This window comes from Balaenoptera borealis, assembly GCF_965194805.1.
Source record: "Balaenoptera borealis genome assembly, chromosome: 1".
Lineage (NCBI taxonomy): Eukaryota > Metazoa > Chordata > Mammalia > Artiodactyla > Balaenopteridae > Balaenoptera > Balaenoptera borealis.
In genome coordinates, this window is record NC_138860.1 from 168,558,135 (window position 1) to 168,584,938 (window position 26,804).

Sequence of the window (26,804 nt, forward strand, 5' to 3'; positions counted from 1 at the left end):
AAAGTGGCCAGTATGGCTGGAGCAGAGGGAATGAGAGGCCTAGTAGGTCAAGGTCAGATCAACTATGTAGGGTCTTAAAGGAAACTGTGAGGCTTTAGTGGCTTTTCCTCTGAGTGAAATAAGAAGACACTAGAGAATTCTGAGCAGAGGAAGATTGTGATCTGATTTACATACATATTTTTTATCGTGGTGAAATAAATACAACATAAAATTTACCACTTTAACTTTTTTTTTTTAATTTATTTAATTTATTTATTTTTGGCTGCTTTGGGTCTTTGTTGCTGCGCACAGGCTTTCTCTAGTTGCAGCGAGCAGGGGCTACTCATTGTTGTGGCACGCGGGCTTCTCATTGCAGTGAGGCTTCTCTTGTTGCGGAGCACGGGCTCTAGGTGCGCGGGCTTCAGTAGTTGTGGCACGCGGGCTCAGTAGTTGTGGCTCGCGGGCTCTAGAGCGCAGGCTCAGTAGTTGTGGCGCACGGGCTTAGTTGCTTTGCGGCATGTGGGATCTTCCTGGACCAGGGCTTGAACCCATGTCCCCTGCATTGGCAGGCAGATTCTTAACCACTGCGCCACCAGGGAAGCCCCACTTTAACTATTTTTAAGTGTACAGTTCAGTGGCATTAAGTACATTCACATTGCTGTGCAGCCATAACCACCATCTAGCTCCAGAAAATTTTCACCTTCCCAAACTCAGACTCTGAATCCATTGAACAATAACTCCCCATTCCCATCTCCCCACAACCCCTGGTAACCACCATTCTATTATCTGTCTCTATGAATTTGACTATTTTAGGCATCTCATATAAGTAGAATATTACAATATTTGTCCTTTTGTGACTGGCTTATTTTAATTGGTATAATGTCTTCATGGTTCTTACATGTTGTAGCATGTGTCAGAATTTCCTTCCTTTTTAAGGCTAAATAATATTCCAACATATGTATATACCACATTTGTTTATCCATTCATCTGTCAACAAACACTTGGGTTGCTTCCACTTCTTGGCTATTGTGAACAATGCAGCTATGAACATGGGTGTACAAATACCTGTTTGAGTTTCTGCTTTCAATTCTTTTGGGTATATACCTGGAAGTGGAATTTCTGGTCATATGGTAGTTCTGTGTTTAATTTTTTGAGGAATCACCATACTGTTTTCCACAGCAGCAGCACCATTTCACATTCCCACTGTCTTATGCTTTTTAAAAGATTACTTTCAGGATGAATTAAGACTAGACTAATGGGGGACTTCCCTGGTGGCACAGTGGTTAAGAATCCGCCTGCCAATGCAGGGGACACAGGTTCGATCCCTGGTCGGGGAAGATCCCACATGCCATGGAGCAACTAAGCCCGTGCGCCACAACTACTGAGCCTGCGTGCTGCAACTACTGAAGCCCGCGTGCCTAGAGGTCATGCTCTGCAACAAGAGAAGCCACCGCAATGAGAAGCCCGTGCACCACAACAAACAGTAGCCCCCGCTCGCCACAACTAGAGAAAGCCCACACACAGCAACAGAGATCTAACACAGCCAAAAATAGATAAATAAATAAATTAAAAAAAAAAAAAAGACTACACTAACGAAGGCAAGAGTGGGGACGCAGAGATACCAGTTACCCACGTGAGAGATGATGGTGGCTTGGACCTGCATAGTAGCAGTGGAGGTGGTGAGAAGCGACGGGATTCTGGTTTTGTTTTAAAGGTAGCACCAACTAGATTTGCCAAGGAATTAGCTTTGGAGTATGAAAAAAGTGAGGAATCGAATTGTCTCCCAGGTTTTTGGTTTGAGCAACTGGAGGTATAGGGTTGCCATTTACAGCTTTGGGGAAGTTTGCAGGAAGTTGAGGTGGATACATCAGGAATTTGGGGACATGTTAAATTTAATATGTCTATTATACAACCAAATAGAGATAATGATCCTGGTGTTCAGAGAAGATGTGTGGGTTGGAGAGAAAATTTGAGAGTTGCCAGTGTATAGATGGCATTTAAAATCATGAGACCTGATGACATCATCTGGGGAATGATTACAGACATCGAAAAGGAGAGGGTCAAGGGCTGAGCCCTAGGACATTCTAGCGACAAGAAGTGGGTGTGAAAAGAAAACAGCAAAGAACACTGAGAAGGAGATGCCAGTGAGGTAGGAGGAAAGTCAGAAGAGCAAGATGTCCTGGAAGCCATGTGAAGAAAGTGTGTGAAGGAGAAGGAAAGTGATCAATAGTGTTAAATAAGATACTGATGGTTCACGTAAGGTAAGAACTGCAGGGAATTCCCTATCGGTCCAGTGGTTAAGACTCCAAGTTCTCACTGCCGAGGGTCTGAGTTCAATCCCTGCTTGGGGAACTAAGATCCCCACAAGCTGGGCACTGCAGCCAGAAAGAAAAAAAAAAGAATTGCAAATTGGCCATTGTTCTCGGCACCCTACCAAAAGTGATTCAAAGGACCGTGGGGAGGCAAAAACCTCAGCGAAGTGAGGTCAAGAGAGAATGGAGACAGTGAGTATAGGGAATTCTTTCAGGAGTTTTGCTGTAAAGGGGCATAGGGAAATAGTGACAGATTAAGAGAGGGTGAGTTTTTGTTTGCTTGCTATTAAGATGCGAGAAATAACAGCATGCATGATGACAGAAATAATCCTGTGGGCTTCCCTGGTGACGCAGTGGTTAAGGATCCGCCTGCCAATACAGGGGACATGGGTTCGAGCCCTGGTCCGGGAAGATCCCACATGCCGCGGAGCAACTAAGCCTGTGCGCCACAACTACTGAGCCCGCGCTCTAGAGCCCGCGAGCCACAACTACTGAAGCCCACGCACCTAGAGCCCATGCTCCACAACAAGAGAAGACACTGCAGTGAGAAGCCTGAGCACCCCAATGAAGAGTAGCTCCTGCTCACCGCAACTAGAGAAAGCCCGCGCACAGCAACAAAGACCCAATGCAGCCAAAAATAAATAAATAAATTTATTAAAAAAAAAAAAAAAGAAAGAATCCTGGAAAGAGGGAAAACAAAATGGCGGGGGGGGAGAATTACTAAAGCTACACCCATAGACAAGGGATGATAGATAACTAATAAGGACCTACTGTAGAGCACAAGAAACGCTTCTCAATACCCTGTAATGACCTATATGGGAAAAGAATCTAAAAAAGACTGGATATGTATGTATGTATAACTGAGTCACTTTGCTGTACAGCAGAAACTAACATAACATTGTAAATCAACTGTACTCCAATAAAAATTTAAAAAAGAGAGAGAGACAATGGGATCTAGGCCAAAGTATGAGGGCGCAGATGCAGGCAGGTAGCAGATGAGGCAGTAAGAGCAGGGGAGGCCTCCTCCGGAAAATCTCTGCCTCTCTCTCTCTCTGTCTCTCTCTCTCTCACACACACACACTCAATCCCCCCTCTCTCTCTCTCTCTCACACACACACACACACACACACACACACTCAATCCTCCTCCTCCAGACTGTCTCAGGATTCCTCCAGACCACATCCAGCTCACGTTGTTTTGAGTTGGGTCGCCAAGAGCTGAGGTAACTAAATGTGTCTCTCCCATTTCCTGAGAGCCCCCCCTAGAGGCTGCATCGAAGTCACCTCTGAATTTTCCTCCACACACCTCCAAACCCCGGCCCAGAGCTCCGCAGACTGCGCTTGCTGAATTAGCCCGAAGAGACCCCAGGCAACTGCTACGTGGCGGGTTTCATAAAGGGAGGCGGTCCTAGCCCTGCGCTCAGCTACGCAGACATTCGAGCTCCAGGCCGGCTCGTTCCCTTCCTCCCCTCTACTCCCAGCAATCCGAGCCCCCAGTCGCAGGGCTGATCTTGACCCAAAGCGGCCACCATATAGGATGTCAGGGGATACCGAGAGAGGTTCGAAGTTGGTGGGGGTGGGGCTAACACTTGGGGTGGGGCCTGAAGACAGTACTGGGTGAGGATTGGACCGAGCGTTCAGGAGCCGAGTTTCAAGTCCGAACTCTGGACCGAGACTGGACCTAGTTTAAGGAGGCGGAGCCTAATGAGGGAACGGGGTGGAGATTGGGCTGAGGGCGGTGTCGGCGCGAGGATTGGGCCGCGCGCTCGGGGGCGGTGCTTGAGGGGGCGGTGCCGTGTCGGAAGTCAAAGGTCAGTAAATAGTGGTGATGTCATGCGGGCAAGATGGCGGAAGGGTGAGCCAGTCATCCAGTTCTCGGGCGTTGGGCCCTGAATTCTCCCAGGGCTGGGGTGCTGGGCTAGGGTCCCCGCGGGGAACAGGAGGCTAGCGCGGGCCTGGACGGAGCTGAAAGGACGGGGTGGAGTCTCAGCATGAGGGGGTGGGGAAGCGGCCTGCGAAGTCTCGGCCCGCGGGCCACATCTAAGGAGGGAACTGAGACCCGATCCTTGCGCGGGCGAGAGTCGCGCTGGGGGGCCGCCAGATGTGTCTGTCTTCCACAGGGAGGACGTGGGATGGTGGCGGAGCTGGCTGCAGCAGAGCTACCAGGCAGTCAAGGAGAAGGTAAGCCGGGCCGGCGCCCTTCCTCCGGCAGGGCCCCGCGCCGCCTCACTGCAGCCTGGTCCGAGCCGTCCCGCCGGACCCGTGTGGGCGCCGGACCTCAGGGATGAGGCCGACTTGGGCCCTACGGGTAGACAGACCCCAACTTAGACCAGTGTGACTCTAGCTACAGTGAAATAAATACGGTCTTAAAGGCTGCAGCGACCCTGTGGTAGGAATCCGTGGGAAGGAGCGGTTTATGTCCGCTTGGGAAATTCACAACTTCGTAGAAGAGAGAACATTTGATCTCGGCCTTGAAGAAAAAGGATTCTAGCGATAGAAACTTTCTCCTCTAGTCATTTAAATATTAGAGTATATGCCACAGCCAGCACTGTCTGACTCTGTGGTCCTGAGGATACCGACGTTAGCCAAGCAGGTGCAATCCTGGACCTCCCAAAACTCACAGTCTAGTGGGGAAACAGCAATCCCTGTGGGACGAGTGAGGCTTGGCTCTGCCGGTGGGCAATGCCATTGTGTGTTGCTGTTTCAGTCCATGCTAGTTTGTCAAAACCAACCCAACTGAATTCTGGAAAAAGTTAATTACTGTTTAGCTCAAGCAGCTGGGTTGAGTCCTGCTTCAGGGCAGACTCCAAGAGGCTTCTGGCTTCAGTTAAATCAATCCTCTACTCTGGGAGCATTTGTAGTGTAGCATCACTACAGCCCAGCAAAATCTGAGAATGACCTGAGCTGTTTATGTTGTTGATGAAGACTCAGAGAATTTCAAACTGAGGTTTAATAGAAGAGACCCCAAAGGAGCTTGCTTTTCGTTGAGCAGTCTACTGGAAGGAGAGTCTGACGTTCATTTAGCAAATGTTGTGTGAGGGCCTCCTATGTGTTACCCTTAACGTTGGTCTTACCATAACTCACGAAAAATAGGTAGTTGATTAGCTTTCCATCTTTGTTCTCTCATTTGAAGCAAGGGGAATGGGTGTTGTTTCTGCCTTTGACAGTTCCCTGTTTGGAAAGAGAAGACTTAAATTGCCTACTCTTATATGAACCTAGGCAAGATATTTAACCTCTCAAAGCCTCAGTTCCTCATCTGTAAAGTGGGAATACTAATAATACCTACCTGCTAGGATTGTTGTGAGGATTAAATGATAATATATGTAAAGCACTAAGAACAATATCTAGCATACAGTAAGTACTAAATAAGTACTTTTTTTTTTTTTAATATTTATTTATTTATTTATTTTTGGCTGTGTTGGGTCTTCGTTTCTGTGCGAGGGCTTTCTCTAGTTGCGGCAAGCCGGGGCCACTGTTCATCGCGGTGCGCGGACCTCTCACTATCGCGGCCTCTCTTATTGCGGAGCCCAGGCTCCAGACGCGCAGGCTCAGTAGTTGTGGCTCACGGGCCGAGTTGCTCCGCGGCATGTGGGATCTTCCCAGACCAGGGCTCGAACCCGTGTCCATGCATTGGCAGGCAGATTCTCAACCACTGCGCCACCAGGGAAGCCCTAAGTACTTATTTTTATTATTAAGTATTGAGAGCCACAGGGAAACCTCTTAAATACCTGCAGTCCATTTTTCCTTCCATTTTGTTCTTGGTCTTTCAGTACTTTCCTGGCCTTGCTTCCTTCCCTCCCTATGCTGGCTCTGTCTGGACCACTCAATTCCCAGCACCCCCAATTCTCTTGCACCCCATAGCGTATATTGCCCCAGAAAATACAGCCCTTGGTGCTGTGATCTGCCTCCCTCTGCCCCTTCATTCCTCTGGGTGTGTGTGTGTGTGTTTGCTTGCCCATGGACACTAGTAGGGAAAGTCACGATGCTCTTTGGCCCACCGCAGATTCCCCAAACTCTCTGGGCTTGGGCCCCTCACCCTCCACCCCTGCCCCAGCAACTTTTTTCAGTCTCATATTTGCTTCTCCCCTTGCCTTCAGAAACTTTCCCCAAAGCTAACTCTTCCTCAAGTCCCCTGTCCAACCACTTCCTCTTTTACTTCCAGGAGACAAGCTCACCTCCTACTTTTTTTTTTTTAATTTAATTAATTAATTTATTTATTTATGGCTGTGTTGGGTCTTCGCTTCCGTGTGAGGGCTTTCTCTAGTTGAGGCAAGTGGGGGCCGCTCTTCATCGCGGTGCACGGGCCTCTCACTATCGCGGCCTCTCGTTGCGGAGCACAGGCTCCAGATGCGCAGGCTCAGTAATTGTGGCTCACGGGCCCAGTTGCTCCGCGGCATGCGGGATCCTCCCAGACCAGGGCTCGAACCCGTGTCCCCTGCATTGGCAGGCAGACCCTCAACCACTGCGCCACCAGGGAAGCCCTCACCTCCTACTTTTTAAAATTTGAAGTCAACAACATGATCTCTCTTAACTCCCTCCCCACCCCTGAAGCCACTACACATAGACTTATCTATATAAACACTCAGCTTCACCTACCACTTGCCAAATCCAGTGGTGTTTTTCAGGTCTTATCTTTCTGGACCTTTCTGCTGCATTAGACACTAGTGATCACTCTCTCTTTCCTGAAACTCTACTCCCTTGGCTTTTGTGGCATGATTCTCTCTCAGTTCTCCACATACTTCTCCAGGCTTTCCTTTCCTGTTTCACGAATTCCTCTTCCTCTGCCTGCCCCTTAAAGGTGGTGTTTGAGGAACCTTATCCTCACACATTGCTCTGTTCACTCAACAAACTCTTTCATTTTAGGAAGACTCCTAATCCTTTTCTGTGAGATTTAGTATTTGAGAAGAGCTCCGGCTGGCCGGGTGTCCCAGATATCCCACAGTCACTGCAGATACTACATACCAAAATCATTGTCACCATCTTCTCTATAAACCCGCTCCCCCTTCAGCATTTTCTTCCTCAGCTGGCAGCACTGCAACCACCCAGTCACCTAGTTTAGTTGCCAGTAGCTCTTCCCGACTCTTTCTTGTCCTGAGTCAAAACATCTATTTAATCACCAAATCCACCTTTTTTGCCTAGTATTTCTTGAACCAGTCCCATCTTCTCATCCTGACCAGCGCTGTCCTTGTTCATTTTCTTCTATTTCCTTTCCTGGACTATTGCAACAGCCTCCTGACTGGTCTTCCTCCATTTCTGATCTTGTCACTCTTGGACCTATAGTCCATGCCAGTCTCTGGAGTGACCTGTCAAAAACGCGAGTCTCATCATGTTCCACCTGCTTCAGACTTTGGTGGTTCCCCGTCACCAGCAGGGCTGACCAGGCCCTCCAAGGTTGCTGTCTCAAGCTTTATCCCTCACCACTTCTGCGTTACCCTTTATTTTCATTAGGACTGAAGTGCTTGTAGGCCTCAGTAAACCCCAGGCCTCACCACGCCCAGGCTTCCTTATGACTCTTGCTCATTCTTTAAGGCTCAGTCCAGGCCTGTCAACAAGTCTTTCCAACCTCCCCACAATACACCGGTCACTGCTCTGCCCTTGCACATCAGCACTGTTACGTGAGCATTTTCCCCAGTAGACTGTGACCTGGAGGGCTGGCACCATATCTGTTCATATTGGTCCCCTCAGAGCTCACAGTCTAGTGAGGGAGACAACCATTCATCAAATAATCATGTAAATGGTTATATAATTAAAATTGCCCTGGTACGTACCAGTCTAACAAGCACACATTTTTTGAGTGCCTACTTTATGCCAGGCTCTATGTCAGACACTGGGAGAGCATCAGTGAACAAAAAACAAAGGTTCTATGTTTACAGAGCTCACAGTTTATCCAGGAGGATAGACACGAACAGGTAATCATAAATCTAAAGGACAGTAAATGTTAAAGAAGAGAACGTGCAGGTGCCCATGAGCAGGGGAGCCAACCTACATCTGAAGAAAGTGACATGTAAACATAGCCAGGTGAGAGGGTTCGTTCATTGTGTTTGTTCGCTTGTTTTGAAGAGTTAGAACTATGTGTCGAGAGGGAATGATGTGTTCAGATACCCTGAGTTAGGGAAGATGGTAGAACATTTGGGAAACTTTTTGAGGAAGGCCAGCTGGAGCTCAGTGAGGGGCATCGTGGGAGGGGATGAGAGTCTGCCAGAGGTGGGATTATATGGGCCTTGTAAGTGAAGGTAAAGATTTTATACTTGCCATAGGATACCGTGTAATCACTGAAGAATGTAAAGCAGGGGCATCGTGGTCTGCTCTGACTTACAAAGCTCCCACTGGTGTCAGGAGGAGAAGGTAATAGAGGTATCTGATGCAACCTGGGAAAGGAGTCCGGTTGAAAGAGCAGGTTGGCCTGGACTAAGGTGGTGGCGGTGTGGATGGAGAGAGAATTAATAAATGACTCTTCCACTCCAATTAAGGAGTCCTGAATCTGAAATGGAGGCATTCCCACTCGCAGGGAAGCCTCTGGCTGATAGGTGAGACTGTCCCATTCAGAGACTTCCCAGGATGATGAAAACTAGGCAGGCTCTTCTGCAAAGAAAAAAATCACCAGAACATTCAAAAACATGCTTTTAAAATGCAGGTGATTATCCCTGTGTAAAATGAAAGGGCTTGAAGGGGTGAGCACAGTGATAGTCCAGGAACGTGTCTTAGAGTGGGTGAGGATGAAGCAAGACGAGGTAAGGCTTAGACAAGAGCTGAGGGCCTGCAGTCTCACACTGCGTTTGAGTGCAGAGTGAGAGTCAGACCGGTCCGACAAGCAAGTATCAATTCTGCCCAAAGGAGCTCTATGGATGAACAGAACCTTGGGCAATGGTGGAACTAAGGCGGCCTAGGAGAGAATCCGATCCAGTATTTCTTTTCACACCCCTTTTGTTGAATGTAAAAAAATCACACACCTTTTTCACTGGTGTTGTCAAAAATTGCTCATAAAAGCTTTCTAAACTATTGCTGTTACCAGTACAACATATTTATAAAACCTTTCACACAAATAATTTCACCTACTGTTTCATGTTTCAACTGAATTTCCCTGTAACAAAAAACGTAAAAATAGAAAACACTTTCCTTTGATTAAAAAAAAAACACACACACACCTTCTCTTCGTGTTTGAAATTGGAAACAAAGGTCATGACTTACAGCATAGCAGTGATGCATCAAAGTCTGTTTTGTTTTCAGACTGCGTGTGCCCCCTTCCCCATTCTGCTCATGAGAACTACTGATCTCTTCCACCTCCCTCATTTCCCAGGAGAAAACTGAGGGCTAGATGAGAGTTCCTCCTGGCCACATAACTTATAAGTGTCTGGGCTGAGCTCAGTCCCTGTTCTCAGAGCAGCAGGAAGTTCCTCTGTGCTCTCTGCTGTTGGGTAATCCCAGGTCATGGAATTGGGACAAGTAAGCATTGTTTCTGAGCCCAGGCTTCCCATGTCACTGAGTTTTCCATGTTTCTGTCTGATACTAAAGCACAGGGAATAGGAACAAAGGGTGGTGGCACCAGCTGGCTCTGTCATTCCTCTCTGTCTTCCCTTAGTCCTCCGAAGCCTTGGAGTTCATGAAGCGGGACCTGACAGAGTTCACCCAGGTGGTGCAGCACGACACAGCCTGCACCATTGCAGCCACTGCCAGCGTGGTCAAGGAGAAGCTGGCTGTGAGTACCACCTACACCCTCCAAGTGACTTTCCCCCATAGCCTGACCTGCCTGGGACCCTGGTGGGAGCTCCCAACCTTTCTACCGTTAAGTGATTGTTTTTTCCCATAGGCTCCCATTTTGAAAATTATGTCTGTCAAGCAAACAAGCTACATATGTTAAGTAATAATAAGCTTTCCCACTTCTGTATTGTTTTAGCAGATCAGCAAAGTCATTCATTGTAGACAATTTAGAAAATACAGATAAATAAAAGAAAAAGAAAGACCTAGAGATACCCATAAGTCCCTCTCCCAGAGATTAACTACTGTTAATACTTGAGGAGTATACCCCTTATGTATACTTTCTTTTTCAAAACTGGGATCAAATGAACACCATGTTTCATAACCTAGTTTTTGACTTAATCATTGCAAACCTCGTTCTACAGAATCATAAATGGCATGGTATTCTGTTATGTGGATTTTACCAGTTCCTAGTTTCCTGTTTGTTTTTTCCAGTATTGTAAACAGAGTTACAGTGAACATGCTGATTGCTTAATCTTTCTGCTTAATATTTTTTTCCTAATAAGGTATTGGAAAGGATATAGGGTGAATATAGTTGTTTTAGACCTTTTAATATCTACTGTAAAACTGTCCTCCAGAAAGGTTTTGCCAGCTTATATTCTTACTGGCCCTGGTTTTATCAATCAGAGATGTATAGTGGAATTCTCTTGTGAGATAGGAGTTAGATTCTAAAGTCAGCATGAAACTTGAAAATTGTATATGGTCAGAGATATCCCTGCAAACCTCAAATTTCCAATGAAGTATATAGTATACTGGTTTTATATTACAGTTTCTCCTTTAGTATTGGAACAGATTTCAGTTTCTTTGATCACCAGCTGAATCAGTTGCCTTGTAATTAGAGGCCATGTTATGAAAAACATGTTATGGAGTTTTTATAGCCAAGCTTCTTTTGTTGAATCTTGTAAAATACTGTCTGCCTGCTAACCACAGCTACTGATGAGCGTGAATAACAAGTAGTAATCGAGCTGAACTGCTGCAAGTCCAGCCAGTAGCAGAGATGCCACTTGTTTCTTTCATTTATTTACTCCTTTTCTATTCAACAAATATGATTATATACCTGTGCCAACATGTGCCAGGCACCATTGATAGTCTCTAGGTTTAAAATACCTGGGCAGCCTAATCAGGAGTAAATGTGACACTTTTCTACAAGGTTTGCAGAGCCTGGTCCTGTCTCTCAGCCTCCCATCCCTTCTTAACTTATGTATGTATGTATGTATGTATTTATTTATTTATGGCTGCATTGGGTCTTCGTTGCTGCATGTGGGCTTCGCTAGTTGCAGCGAGTGGGGGCTACTCTTCGTTGCAGTGCATGGGCTTCTCATTGCAGTGGCTTCTCTTGTTGCAGAGCACGGGCTCTAGGCATGCGGGCTTCAGTAGTTGTGGCACGCGGGCTCAGTAGTTGTGGCTCATGGGCTTAGTTGCTCTGCAGCATGTGGGATCTTCCCAGACCAGGGCTCGAACCACTGTCCACTGCATTGGCAGGCAGATTCTTAACCACTGCGCCACCAGGGAAGTCCCATCCCATCCCTTCTTGCTCAAGGGCATTCTGACCAGTGTGGCTCAAGATTGGTGCCCCACTTGCCTCTTCTAGGAGGTCCATACATTGGCCCTCAGCTGGTCCCAGGTTTGCCTCTAGACAAGGCTGTCTGTTCTCATCCTACCCATATGTCCTCAACCTTTCATACAAAATACTTCCTGAGCAATGATGATGATGAGATTGTGATATTACAGTACTGCTAGTTATTAAATGTTTGCCATGTGCTGGGCATTGTACACACCTTATCGCTTTTAATCGCCACAGTATATTTATCTGCATTTTATAGATAAGGAAACAGACTCTGAGAGGGTTTAGGTCTCATAACCAACAAGTAGTAGAGCTGGGATTCAGATCCAAGACTGACCCCAAAGCTAGTACCGTTTCCATCACTCTACCCATAAGTCCTCTTCCCCACTGAATGTCTATGGCATGGATCCTCCCCTGTCAATTTGTGATCAGCCTGGTCGACCTTGAAATTTTGTTGAAACAGCCAGTCAAGGAGCTCTGCTCTGACCTACACAGGCCTACTGTGGCCCTGTTCCACACCCCCATCTGGGGGACGGGGACTCTGGCTGCCCCTCTCTCCTTCTCCAACCCCAGAGATGGGGGTGAAAGGTCATGAGCATTTCCCTGGTCCCCACACACAGTACACTTTGACCCCTGATGCTTCATACCTCCATACCCTGTACCCCAGTTTGCAGCCTGCTCCTGGGCCACTTGCTTCCTCTGTTGGCTTCTCTCTGCAGACTGAAGGCTCCTCGGGAGCAACGGAAAAAATGAAGAAAGGGCTGTCTGACTTCCTAGGGGTGATCTCCGACACCTTTGCACCCTCACCAGACAAAACCATCGACTGCGATGTCATTACCCTGATGGGCACACCCTCTGGCACGGCTGAGCCCTATGATGGCACCAAGGTATTCACTAGTGGCACTGGGCTCTAGCTTCCAACCTGAGCTCACAAAGCAGTACATGTTCATAAAAAATAAATACATGTATATAATTAAATTGGAGAATACCAATAAGCAAGAAGATAATTGTTTCTAAACCCGTAATCCCATCACTCAAAGAGAACCACTGATTCTTCGTTGGTGTATAACCTTCCATTTCTTTTTGCTTGCAAACACTGGTAAAGATAGTTTGGGGTTTTGCTTTTTAATAGAAAAAGCACTTTATACATGCAATTTTGTAACCCACTTAAAAAAAATTTACAATTAACTATTAGCATCTTTCCTAATCACCTCTAATCACTTTCTTGCAAGTGTATATAGCATAATTTATTCAGTCATTTCCTTAGTGCTGCACATTTGGATTCCTTTCAGCTTTCATCCATAATAAGGAATGCTCTGGACAGCATCTTTACGGGCATGATCTCCACATTTGTGTTATTTAAGACTAATTTCCAATAGGAATAAATGTACAGGGGGAGGATATCTTCAAAGCAATTAAATCAACAAGAATGGTAGTATATTTCTATTGCATTTTATCTTCTCACCATTATTCCTCATAGTTTGTGGAGCGTTTTCTCCCAGATTCACAGTGTGGTGTCACAGCAGTTTGGCCTTCTTCATAGCATTTTACCACATTGGATTTCAATTCCAAACATGATTTTTCAAGCATGTTTTTCAACACTAGTATTAGCACCACCACTTAGTACACATTTAAGTGGATTGTGAAAAATTTTTAATTATAGGATTTTAAATTATAACAGTGAATCACCAAAATCGCTTGCTGAAGTTGTGATACAGCCAGCCCATGCTTCCTGCAATAATGAGGAAGGAAGGAGGGGCTTTCCGTTTACCAGCTAAAGTTTGCCACTCCTGTGGCTCTAATGGGAACATAGATTGCAGTTTATTTGGCAGACTGGCTATGAAATTAAGAAATTCTTGATGAATTGTTTTAATTTGAGAGAGTTAAATATTTCAAAATTTGCCAGTAAATTTTGGACTTTATTAATATATTTGCACTAACATTTTTCATATCTCACATAATTCAAAACCATTTTATACATATAATTTTATAGCCTGCTTACCCTTTATTTTCTTAGTTTCCAGGGGTGGAATACTGGGTGAAAGAGCATTTTTCTAGGAGCCCCAGTTTTGGACTCCTAGCCCAGTGCTCCACTCCATAGCCCACAGTGTTAATTGCCAGGTGCCCTGTGGGTATGGTAGCCAACAGGGGAGAAGCTGGGTTGTGGTTGATTGGTAGAGAGGGGTTGCTTTCTATCCCCATCACCCCAGAATTTCTGTTCTTTTCTCTTGTTTTTTTAGGCTCGCCTTTATAGCCTGCAGTCAGACCCAGCAACCTACTGCAATGAACCAGATGGTGAGGGGGTAGCGATGAGGGGGCAGGCTTGCTGGGCAGGGAGACCAAGCGGGTCTGGATTGCGCACCCTGTCTGTCTCTGGTAGCAGTGGCCAGGCACCCCCTGTGTAGAGGGACCAGAGTGGGGCTAGTTTGACCCTTAGATCTGGTGGGATGGGTTGATGGTCCCCCTTCCTCCCTGAACCCAGACTGTCTTCATCCCCTTCTACAGAGGCTTTGCTCCTCTCGTCCCTCATCCTCAGCTTAGGCTCCCTCCCAGCCCTGCTGCCCTGCCTGCCTTCCTTTTGGCCCGTTTGCTAAGCTCCTGCTGTGCAGCAAGCCCCAGGCTGGGAACCAGACACCAGAAATGAGTTGAACCCTCAATCAACCCTGTCCAGATCTCCAGGAACCTGCTGTTAGGAGACAGAAACAGGGAATGAAGCAAAGATACTAAAGATAGAGTGACTTGACTGCTTCCACAGAAAGAGGGGAGCAGTGGGATCCCAGAAGATGGCATGTAACCCAGCCTGGGAAACCTAGGATGTGACACCTGAATTGAGGTTTTACCGATGAATTAGAAGTAAACTAATTTTACTTTTAGAAGTGGGGGAAGGGTGTTCAAGCAGGACAACAGGAATTTGAAGTTCTCGAAAAACCTAGGCATTTGGGAAGGCCAGACAAAGGGCGCATGTGAGGAAATGAGGGCAGTGAGAGCTGCCAGGGGCACCAGACTGGAAAGGCTTTGGGTACCAGACTAAGCAGTTGGAATTTTGTCCTAAAAGGCTCAAGATAGTGGTTCTTAACCTTTTTTTAAGTCACAAAGGCCTTTAAAAATCTGTTGAAAATAACAAGCCCTCTCTCAACAGAATTTTATATGCATATGGGAATTCTTTAACCCTTTGAAGCCCATCTTTGCACCATAGCCTAAAATGCCCTCCTGTAGAGAACTGTTGAAGCATTTTGAGACCTGATGTGATCAGATTTTGCATTTTATAAAAGAGCCTTCAAGCAGTGTTTTGTAGGATGAAATAGAGAGGGAGAGATGGTAGATGGGAAGACCAGTTACGAGGCTTGGTAGGAATCCTCATGTCAGAGGTACAGCCGGAACCAGGGAAGGGGCGGGTGGAATGAAGAGGAAGGTATGCATGTATAAGAGACGCTGAGGAAGTGGAATCCAGAGTGACTCCATAAGGGAGGAGTCTGGGAGGGCCTCCAGCTCTCCAGTGGATAACTGGGTGAGACAGGTGGGGGAGGGAAGAAGATGAGCACACGTTGTATTTGCAGCATATGTGTAGGTGGATGTGTCCAGGCACCTGGACCTCTGGATCTGGAGCCCAGAAAGGTAGCCTGTGCTCCAAAGACACATGGAGGAATTGTCAGTGGGAGGAAGAGGTTGAAACTCGTGGTTTAGTGGAGGTTATCTTGGGAGAAAATGGAAAACAAGAAGAGATAAGGAAAGGAAAAAGAGGAGCCCACTGAAGACTCAGATGGAACAACGAGAGAAGTGGTAGGAAATACACAAAAGAGTGAGAAGCCAGGAGAGAAGAGGGCTTCAAGAGGAAGGTAGTGGCTCCCAGGGCAGAAACTGTAGGATGGTCACATGAGGGAGGACAGAGAATCTGCTATTGGATTTGGCAACATAGGGTCACTGGTGGTAACCTGAGAGTAGCTGTTTCAGAGAGGAGAGGATTCAGTAGCCAAGTGCAGTGGGATAAAAAGCAAGCAGGCATGGGAGAGAATGGAGACTGCAGCCCCTCCCAGTGATCACTTAGGGGCCATGCCCTGATATCAGGCCTACCCACCCCTTCACCCTGCCTGACCCCCCACCTTGGGCCATATGGCTTTGGAAAAACCTTAAGCTTTCCTCTTTGTCCATGTCCAGGCTTAGGTGTGATTTCTCTAGGCCCAGTGTTCTTTCTCCAGACCCACGGAACTGACCATCAGTGTCTGTCCCTCTGCAGGGCCCCCGGAGTTGTTTGACACCTGGCTTTCCCAGTTCTGCTTGGAGGAGAAGAAGGGGGAGATCTCAGAGCTCCTTGTAGGCAGCCCCTCCATCCGGGCCCTCTACACCAAGATGGTGAGGGCACAGCTGGCAGGACCTCAACCAACTCCCGGCCTGAGGTGTGGGGAGGTGGGAGGGACATGTCCAGAGTCATTGTGGAGTCCTCTGGCCTAGAGAGCAGCAGGAGGCCCTGTGGAGCCAAACCAGCCAGCTCCTGAGCCAAGAATTCACGTGGGGGAAACTGATTTGCCAGGCTTCTGGCAATCACGGTGAGAAATGGATGGGCCAGCAAAGCCTGATGGGAGTTCTTTTCTTCTTCCCTGGCCAAGCTGGGCCAGGAAGGTGGGTCTGGGGGGTGGAAGTGCTCTAAGAATCACTACTCAGCCACTTATCCCATCTGATATCCAGAGTGGCTGGGAGCTGGCTGATGAGGCTGGGGACATAGACCCCACACACCCACTCCCAAAGTCTCATCTCCACTGTCCCCTCCCTCCAGGTGCCTGCAGCTGTTTCCCATTCAGAATTCTGGCATCGGTATTTCTATAAAGTCCATCAACTAGAGCAGGTATGCTGGCCTAACCAGGGAAGGTACTCCACTCAGCCATGGGGGAAGGGGGCTGGATTTTGTTGAGGGAATAAGGGGACAGAGGGTGCCAAGAGTTCTGCGGTCAGGACCAGAGTCTGGGAAAGAGGGTTCCCTGACTGCTCCTGGCCATCTACTCCCCCACATTCAGGAGCAGGCCCGGAGGGATGCCCTGAAGCAGCGTGCAGAACAGAGCATCTCTGAAGAGCCTGGCTGGGAGGAGGAAGAAGGTAAGAGGTATCGAGAGGTGATGAGAAAGTACCAAGTCCTGCCTGTGGGGGACTGTCTGGGCCATTCTCTCTGAAGCCTGGAGGGACATGGCACCCCAGGGAAGAGGAGGGAATGAATATGGTGTTTGCACATGCCAGGATACGCTGAGCTAACAAGGGGTTGTTTACCAAGGCTGGTGGATCCCAGGTTTAGGTACAGAAATCGCATATGTCAGTTGAAGCAGATTTCCCTGCCAGCCCATGGACCAGTACTTCAGAGTAGGGGATGCTTATTGAAATTCCAGATTCCCTTCTTCCACTTCTAAATAAGACTCTATGGACATGTGGCCAAACTTGTATTTTTAACAAGCTCCACTGGTAATGTTAATGGCCAGCCAGACTTGGGAACTGCTGGCTTAGGGACGGAGCTGAGCTCCCTCTACCTGGTAGCTCAGCTTAGGACAGTGTGTGGGAGCCAGCTGCATGGTGTGTTAACACAGTTACTAAGTGCTTATATTATATGCCCAACCTGTACTATAAGCTTTACATGTATGGTCCTTACCACAACTTCATTATCCCTCTTTTGCAAATGAGGCAGGTAGGTTAAAGAAGAGTTAAGTGGCTCGCCCAAGATCATGCACCTGGGATATAGCAGAGCCCAACCTGAACCTCAAACTGACTGACTTTAAAGTCTTGGCTTTCTAAGCTATAATATTATCTTGGGCTGCACTGCTAGAAGCTGAGTGCCCACCAGGCACGTGCTCTGCCTCAAGGGTGGGAGAGACTTTGACCAACAGGGATTATCTGCAGAAGAACTGTGATGGAGAGGGAGGTGAGGAAACTGGCACCCATTAGTTTTGGTTAGAGCAAACTTTGGTGGGAACCTGAGGTCTGTTTTCAGAGAGCTCCAAGGTTGTTTTGGGGCTAAGCAGGGTACATCACTCTCTTTCCCTACCTTTCTCTCTTGACAGAGGAGCTTGTGGGCATTTCACCCACATCTCCAAAAGAGGCCAAGTTTCCTGTGGCCAAAACTCCCACATCCCTTGAAGGAGGACCTGGCCCCCGGAGCCCCTGTGCAGAGAGTCTGGTGACCCCGGTTGAGGCTCCAACAGAGGTGACTCCATCGGAGAGCAGTGAGAGCATCTCCCTCGTGACACAGATTGCCAAACCTACCCCTGCGTCTGAGGCACCAGTGCTGCCCAAGGACCTGTCCCAAAAGCTTCTAGAGGCATCTTTGGAGGAACAGGACCTGGCTGTGGATGTGGGCGAGACTGGACCCCCACCCCTAGCTCAGTCCAAGCCCCACACCCCTGCTGTCCGCCCCAGCGGTCCAGAGCCCCGGCCTCCAGCCAGAGTAGAGACTCTCAGGGAGGAGGTACTCACAGACTTACGGGTGTTTGAGCTGAATTCAGACAGCGGGAAGTCTACACCCTCCAACAATGGAAAAAAAGGTAAGCCAAGGCCAAAGCCCAGGGAGCGTGTGCGGGCAGGGCAGGTGAGAGTTGCCACCTCACAAGGCAGACTTGTCTCCTTGTCCCATGTGAGGATCCTAGGAGCAGATGGCCTTCATTTGTGCTACTGATGATGATGATGATGACAGCTACTATAGGTTGAGTATTTAGTATACTCTATTCCATCAATTCCAAGATGCATTTATTCTCTGAAATTAGGATGCATCTTACAATTGTTGGGGTTTTAGATTCAACAAAATAAGGTTTATGTCAAATCATGTGTTAAGGATGTAATATTGCATTTAATTTCTCAGTTACCAGGGGAGCGTGTTAATTTCCAGTTTACAACTCACAACTCCATATAACTGTCCTCATTTTACAGATGAAGAAAGTGAGCCTCAGAGATGTTAAGTAACTTGCTCAAATTCACACGGCCAGGAAGTAGCAAGCCCAGATTCAGACCCAACTCTGTCTGACCTGAAACCCATGCCCTTAACTACCACACTGTGTCAGTTTCTATCCTTTTGAACAGTTCAACTTTGGGGTGGGAACTCCTGTACTCCTGTAACATTGATTGCTGTCAAGGGTCTTCTTCCATGGATGACCTCAGGAAAGTCAGTTAGCTTCCCTAGGCCTGTGTTAATTGTTATTATTATAAAATATATAAACAAAACTTACATGTACAGTTTAAAGAAGAATAAAATGAATACTCATGAACTTGCAGTGACCCAGCTTAAGTAATAGAGCTTTAGTTTCTTATCTGCATAATGAAATTTTAGACTGTAGACACTTTGACTTTATGTCAAGGGGGAACCTCTCTCTAACTCCTGCAATTAAAGGACAGTGATGGCTCTGGTGTCAGCTTGTTTTGCCACATCCAAAATACCTCTCCAGAGATAGCCAGTTGTCAGCAAGACTTCCCCTCAGCTCCTTACACACAGGCATCCTGTCTGCCAACACTCAGCACCAGTTGGCCACAAAGCTTGCCCAGCAGGTGAGCACTGGCCTACTGGCAGTGAGGGGCTGGCTTACTGCAGTGGATGGGAAACAGGCTGATTTCCAGTTTCCAACACAGTGTATTCCTTCTGACTCTGATTCAGTGAGGTCATCCATTGAGCTCCTACCTACTCTTTATAAGACACTGAGGAGGGCGGGGTAAAGGCTGCAGTCTATGATGAGGCACGAAGCAGTATGAGGCAGGCTTGGTACAGGAGTTCAGAGAAAGGAGGAACCTCCACGCATCAGCAGGTGTTTCACCAAGGAGACAGGCATCGTATAGGAGAGTTGGAGAGTTTGGGGCAGGTGCGCGGGGAGCGGTAGTCCAGGCTGAGAGGGCCTACAAAGTCCCCCACATGTCAGATCGTGTGTTAAGGACATGGGGACATGGGGCACATTGAAGGGGGTGACCAAAGCCCACGTTTCTGTATTGTTCCCAGGAGAGGGAGGAACAAGAACTTAAAATCTTAAGCCGAATTCAGAAACTTGGACTTGGTGCCACAAAGCAACAGGGCATGCTGCTTATATGCCCAACCTATAGTAAAAGCTTTACATGTAGAGGCTAAGGGCTCAGGCTCTGGAGTTCAGACAGTTCTGGGTTCAAATCCCAACTTTTTTCATGAGCCATGTGACTTCAGAAAAGCTACTGATCTTCTCTAAGCCTCCGTTTTCTCCTCTGTAAGTTGGGGGTAATTATTTCCTGATAGGTCCTCAGTTAGGGAAGAAATTTGGGTAGAGCCCTGCTTTGGGGAGATGATGAAGATAATAAGAGGTACCGTTCTCTGAGCACTTTCTGTATGTCTGTATAGCTCTGTGCTAAGCACTTAATATGCATATCACTCAATCCTCACAAAAATCCTGAGATCTGTGAGATTTTCCTTTTTTTTTTTTTTTTGTTACTGGTAGGAAACTGAGATCAATCACCCATCCAGTAGGTATTTAGAAAAGTGTGACATTGCCTTTAGGAGAGTGAAGAGTAGGTGATGGACCCAATAGGTGGTGTGGGGTTGCTGGGTGGATGGTACGAAGGGTCCATTTGAGATAACGGTCGTGAATTTTAAGAGACACCAGTCAGCACAGTTGTACTTTTGTCCAGCCACATTCAGTTGCTCAGGTGCAGGCACAGAGCAGATGGGGAGTTGGACTTAATCAGGGTTCAAGCTTACCCAGGTGAACTCAGAAAGACAAGAGTCCAAGTGTATGCAAGAAGCGATCAGAATGATGGTTCATGGAATCTGAGCTGGGTAAGGGAGGGAATAACAGTGAAACAGTTGGAAGGTTAAAGAATTATTGTTTCCATTGGGAATTGGGCTATTGGAGAGCGTGATGAGAAAAAATGAATGGTGGGTAGAGACTGGAAGAAATGAGATTATGGGGAAGATGCAGCATGAGCTCTTAACAGTGCGCTATACTGCCTCTAATGCACTGGGGGATTCGCAAAAGGAGGACCTGGGGATTCAGTGCAGAAGACCCACCAGAAGTAGTTGTAGTCACTTAGTGGGGGGAAGCTGGGGTCTTAGACTAGGGTGGGACAGTGGGGACAGAGTAAAGGGAGGAAGAATCTTAAAAGAGGCTTGGAGGCAGAGTGACTCCTTCTCCCTCTTGTGTCCAGATGACATGAGGGAGGCTTGGTCTCTGGATACAGCAGTCTCTGGAGGTGGCCCAGCCACAGGGACCTCTAAGGTCCCAGGGTGATGCCTGTCATTGCAGAGCTGCTTCCCACCTGTATTTTGTGCCGAGATCCATTTGAGCAAGGAGACTAGACTTACCCTGCTCAGGCTCCCTCAGCAGGGAGCAGAGAGGGGAGATGAGGGCAGGCCCTGTGGCCTGCGGACTGGAAGGAGCTCTGGGCTTAAAGCGCCACTTCACAACTGACTGACCTGGGAGTGGCATTTGCTTCCATTTCTTCTCTGGAGAAGCAAAGAGCCAATTAAACAGAATAAAATGAGCTGTGAGTGACAGCACCACGAGGTTAATAATCACCTGAAAACTCCCCTTTCTTACAAACAAAAGAAAACAGTAGAACTTCATCATGAAATCTTAAATTGTTGTTGCATAGATCAGTTCTCTGCCACGTGCACAGTGTAAAGGAGAGCTTAGTACTCTCATTGTGTGACAGGACAGGATGGTGGGAGGAGGCAGGTGACAGAGAAAGCCCAGATTCACATCTCTGCCACTCAAAGCCTTTGTTTCCTCACCTGTAAATTGGGACTGTTAATACATATCCCAGAGGGTGGGTGTAAAGTGCTCCAAAAATGTTAGCTGATGCTTTCTTTTTTACCCCGAAGGGTCTGCCCTAGCATTTAAGCCTGAAGAGGAGAGTTTCAAATCCCTGGAGGGCAACCTGGGGTTAGGAAAAGCTGTCATGACCACAGCCACAGCTCTGGAGGGAGAAATCAGCCAGGAGTCCAGCTTCTAACCCACAGGAAGCCTGCACTGACAGGGAACCAGACGCAAGCCACCAAGAGTGTCCTGAAAGCACAGGGAGCCTTAGATGTGGAGTCAGAAGAACTGGGTCTTGGTTGCACATCTGCCCCTGACTGGCTGTGGGACCATGTGCAAAATTACTTAACTCTGGGACCAGGCCTTTAACAGCTCCATTTGTTAAATATCCACCGTGTATATATGTTACAGGCACTTTACATGATACTGCTAATTTTAACACTGTTGTATCTCAACTGCAGGCCAAGGTCTATACAGAATCATCTAGGTACCTGTTTATAATGCAGAATTCTGGGTCACCACCTACACCTGCTGAATCTGAATGAGGGGGATGGGAAAGCAGGAATCTGCGTTCTAATAAGCTCCTCCAGTGGTTCTTTGCAAAGAGGGTGGTTTTATCCTTATTTTATAAATAAACTGAAGCCCAGAATAACTTGCCCAAGACTACACAATAGATAAAAGAGTTAGGGTTCCACCCAGGTTTGCTTGGCTCCAGAGACCCTGCTGTTACCACACCACTTATGGCTAGCTGGGTGACTAGAGAACAGTGCAAGAACCCTAATAAGGAACGCGGAGGCCAGGCTTGGGGAGGTCTCAGAGCCTGGGTGCATGGTGAGGAAGAAGCTGGACAGGAAGAAACAAGGTATTTACAGGTGGTGCCACTGGGGGATCAGAGCTTACTCTTTTTAAAGGTGCTTTTTAAAAAAATGATTACAAAGTAATATGTGTTCATTTAAAAAAATATATTACCCCATGACCTCATCACCTAGTGATAACTATTGTTAGTATTCTTGTGGGTATTTTGCTCATTCTCTCCGTATGTGTGCATGCATCTGTGAGCGTATTTTTTTTTAATGGAATCATACTGCATATACTCTTTTTTACAGGAATGATTTTTGTAGTTTTCTTCTTACTAATAACTTTCACATGTACATTTTTTTTATATTGCCGGTAAGAAAGCATACCCAAATATGAATGTTTGGAGCAGTTGTCAAACCTTAGCAGGCATCAGAATTACCTAGAACAGGGAGGAGTAAATGTTTTCTGCACAGAGCCAGGTCACAAATATTTTAGGCTTTCGGGGACATACAGTTTCTGTCCCAACTCTGTCGTTTCAGCATGAAAGCAGTCATAGACAATATGTCAACAAGTGGCCATGGCTGTGTTCCAAAATTTTATTTCGAAAGCAGACAGTAGGCTGGATTTGGTCCACAGGCCATAGTTTGCCAACCCCTGATTTAGAGAAAGAGTCCACGAATATTTACTGAGTACAAACTATTTGTTCTAGTCACTTGGAATACATAAGAAAACAGAAGATCCCCGTCCTCGGGAGCTCACATTCCAGCTCCTCTACTATTAGACAATGAGCATAGTGAATCTGATTATGTAATACACTAGAAAGTGGTAAATACAATAGAAAAAAGAACAACCAGAGCAGAGTGAGGGGTCAGGGTGCAACTGAAAATAGGACAGTCGGGGTAGGCCACATTTAGGTGGTGAGATTTGAGTAAAGGTGTGAAGGAAGCAAGCGAGTTGGCCTGTGGGTATCTGAGGAAGAGTTCCAGGTACAGGGAACAGTCCTTGCAAAGGCCCTAGGTGGGAATGTGCCTGGTGTGTTTCAGGAGTAGCAGGATCAGTGTAGGTAGAATGGAGTGATTGAGGAGGAAGAGGTTCATTGTTTATTTCTTCTGGAAGATTTCCATGGCCCCTAGGGAACTTCTGGACCACAGTACTTCTCCACTATTCAGTAACTTGCTTTTTCTCACTTAATAGTTTAAGACTATTTTGCCATGTATATAAATGTTCTATAGCCTAACCTTTAAAAGCCACATAATGTTCCATCATATGACTATACCGTTTATTTTTGTAATTTCCTATCAGTGAACTTTCAGGTAGTTTTTTAAGTTTTCATCACTGTAACAGCACTACAGTGAACATCCTTTTGGTTAAATTTTTTTACTGAATCCAGGATTTTTCCTTAAAATAGATTCCTAAAAGTGGGATCACTGAGCCAGAGAAAACAGAATGTAAAGACCTTTGGTGTGTATTTGTCAGGCCTTTCTAAAGAGTTCCATCACCCCCAGCTACAGCCTCTTCACATCCCCCTTCCTGTCTCTCACACTATGGGTCATGGTTCCAGGCTCAAGCACAGACATCAGTGAGGACTGGGAGAAGGACTTTGACTTGGACATGACTGAAGAAGAAGTGCAGATGGCACTTTCCAAAGTGGATGCTTCCGGTGAGGTGAGTGGGCCTGGTTGGCCACAGGGAGGCAAGTGCAATGATTCCAGGTCTGAGGACTCTCCCTGCCAAGCCCGACTGTCCCCTCAAGGTGGATCCCGCTCCTGTCTGAGGTGGCAGGCTGCGGGAAGGAAGCTAGGGCCTCCCACTCAGGCCCTGAACAGTAGTCATTAGCAGGGTCCGCTTCCCCTCAATTCCAGGGGGATGGATGGGGGAGTTCTTGACATTAGCTCCTATCAGAATCACCTGAGGAACTACTAAAAAATACAGATGCCAAACCCTGCCCCAGACCTTCTGACTCATGGTCGCCAGGTGTGGGACCTGAGCAGATTTCTGGCCTTGGAGACAAAAGACAATGTGATCACTTAACCTGAGCCTCTGTTTCCCCATCTAAAATATGGCACTGATCATTATAATCTCGTGCTGTGGTAGATGATGCATGTGCACACCTTAGGCATAGTGCCCGGGGACATGGGCGCACTAATAGACGTTCCTGAAACCACCACAAAACAGTTATAAGCTCAGAGGCCTATTCTTATTCTTCACTTCCTCTCAGAATCAAGGATGGTCGTTTTGAATGAGGGGCTGGGCAAAAATCTCTCATAGCTAATAAGGGACAGGACTGAGGCTCCAGCCCACACATCTGATTCAAGTCAGTGTTATATCCACTGTCACACAAGAACCCCATGATTCCTTCCAACATGTAGCTCAGGAACCTGCTATAAAGAGGTGAACAGAGTAGAGAGAATGGGAAGGGCCTTGTTTTTCATGCTGAGAGACTGAAGCCTGGAGGGAGATAGTGACCTACACAAGAGTATTTTACACCTGTGACCTCACTATACCCGGGGTAGAGAAGGCCCATGGCACCTCTTATGCCACGTGGCCTTCATGGCTTTGGTGTCTTTACAGCCCTCTTTAAAACCCGACATACAATATACCTGAACAAAATCATTCTATAACCCATCATATCAGGGGATCTGCTGACAGCAGGCCAAGAGAGGGTTGCCTGGGGAGACTTCAGCTGGGAATTAGGGTGCTGGAGCCCCTAGTGAAGGCCCTGTGAGCACCTGTAGTCCAGTGCCACGCTTGCTTCTGATCACAGCACCACTGTAAAGTTCCCTGCCTCTCAGGGCCATGTTCTTACCTGCTCCGCAGGAGACAAGTTCTCCTTCAGGGATTGACTGACAGGCTTCTTGTAGGCAGGGCGTCCCCTTGTGGTGTCCAGTGTTGGTTGGTAGAAGCATTTCCTTTGAGTCTGGAACCATCAGAGCAGCAGGCCCACCGCTTGGGCAGAGAGCAGCTCTGCTCCCCAGACATTCCTTGAAGCGAGTGGTTCGCTCTGAGAGGAGGCCGGGTATGGCCCAGGAGAGTTGGGGCTGGGGCTGCAGGGAGGGCTATCCCAAAATGGAGGCAGCCGGGGAGCTTGGGTCTCAGCTTGACTCAGAGGAGTAATACGTGTTTGTGCTCTCCATTATCCCCTCCCTTTGCAGCTGGAAGATGTAGAGTGGGAGGACTGGGAATGAGGGGAGCCAGAGCAAGCCGCTCCCCTACCCACAGCACTTCCCACCTCCCTCGCTCGTCTCCGCCCGGCCCTGGAAGACACTGACTAAGAATGTCCCCCAAATGGCCTCTGTCAGCCAGAGGTCTAGGCAGATTCTGGGTTGTTCTTTGTTGGCCCTTTGGGCCTCTGCTCACATCTGGGAAGGGGCTTGCTAAATCCAAACCAGGAACTCTGACTTGTGCCAACCATAGGATGACCCAACGGGGAGGAAACCTACCCCCCTCACCAGAAGAGCCTACACTTCTCTGCTGAACACCCACTGTTCCTGGGGACTCTTGCTGGGAAGTCCCAACGGATAGCCCTAGCCCATCTGCCTGTGTAGGCAGAGGCCAAGCTACCAGTCTCTTGGAGGACGCCGAGACAACACACTCTGTCACCCATAAGCAGGCAAAGAAGGCCATGCCACCTGCCCTTGGCTAGACAGGGATGGTGAACACATTTTGGTTCCTATCCCAGCAGGTAAGAGGCATTCATTTCTGGGAAACTTGCCTCTCTTAGGAATCTCCCGCTCCCAGGCATCTTCCATTCCTGGAAAGGTTCCTTGTGGTTCAGAATCTAGAGACCAAACTCCCTTTTACCCAGTCCAGGCTGGTATGTCCCCAACGCCTTTCCCAAGGCTTCTTCATGTCACATGCACCCGAGTCCTTAGCCCAGCTGTGCCACCTGCAAGAGTCTGCTCTTGCTCTTCTTCCCCTCCCCAAGAAGGGAGGGGGCCACTTCAGGCCCTTCTGTGTGTTACCTGGCGGGATACCTTGTCCAACCAGCTACCCACCTCGACTCCCCTGTAGCTTAGGACACAAGCCAGCTACCAGCGGTACAGAGCAGTGATCAAAGCTGAGTACTTACAACTCTGGTAAGCCCAACTTCTCCACCTCAACCCTTCTGCGTCTTGGAAGGGATATGCTGGGGGTGAGCTTCTTGAGACTGTCATCAGGTTTCTGCAAAAGCTCTTCTTCCTGAAGGCAGATCAAATCCTTGTGGCTCTCACCCTCCACTCTGGTAAAAGCTGCACCTCTCTTGGGGGAATGAGGGGCTGCAGGAATCCTTGGAGACCCTGGTGCTTCACGATGCTGCTCTGGTGATTCTTGTACATAATCTGGTGTGTTCACCAATGATTTAAAGTGATTGTGGTCAGGGACGCCAAGAGAGTGGTGGTCACTTCCACTTCAAACCTTCGATGAGGGGGTGGGATGGAGAGAATGCTGAATCTTTTTTTGATGGGATGGGGTTTTTCTCTTTGTAATTATTTCTTTAGTTTAATTAACCTTTTGGTTGTTTGTGCAATATTATATATTTTAAATTATAATGTATCTCCCCAGAGTATTTTGTAGCCAGGAAAAGAAAAAAGGAAAAAAAAAAAGAAGACTCTAACAGCTGTTAGTTTTGTAATTAAAAAAGAAAGAAAAAAGAACTTTGTCCTGAACCTTTTCCAGACTT

The 26,804-nt window shown here is 47.4% G+C and overlaps 1 protein-coding gene across 5 annotated transcripts; it reads left to right on the plus strand.

Annotated features, from left to right (window-relative positions):
* The first annotated feature begins 4,091 nt into the window (after nt 1-4,091).
* BSDC1 (BSD domain containing 1) lies at nt 4,092-26,778 on the plus strand. 5 transcript variants are annotated; one of them, XR_014232353.1, is made up of 11 exons: nt 4,092-4,145; nt 4,411-4,471; nt 9,870-9,986; nt 12,329-12,496; nt 13,850-13,904; nt 15,844-15,959; nt 16,381-16,449; nt 16,619-16,697; nt 17,648-18,127; nt 23,650-23,809; nt 25,297-26,778. XR_014232353.1 is itself a non-coding variant. In XM_082345645.1 (11 exons), the coding sequence occupies exons 1-11, from the start codon at nt 4,135-4,137 to the stop codon at nt 25,327-25,329; spliced, it is 1,293 nt and encodes a 430-aa protein (XP_082201771.1). In that variant the 5' UTR covers nt 4,093-4,134; the 3' UTR covers nt 25,330-26,778. The 5 variants fall into 5 exon arrangements, 4 of the variants coding, with proteins under 4 accessions (XP_082201770.1, XP_082201771.1, XP_082201773.1 ...); XM_082345645.1 differs by having other exon boundaries at nt 4,093-4,145; nt 23,706-23,809; XM_082345644.1 differs by having other exon boundaries at nt 23,706-25,376.
* Nucleotides 26,779-26,804: the final 26 nt, after the last annotated feature.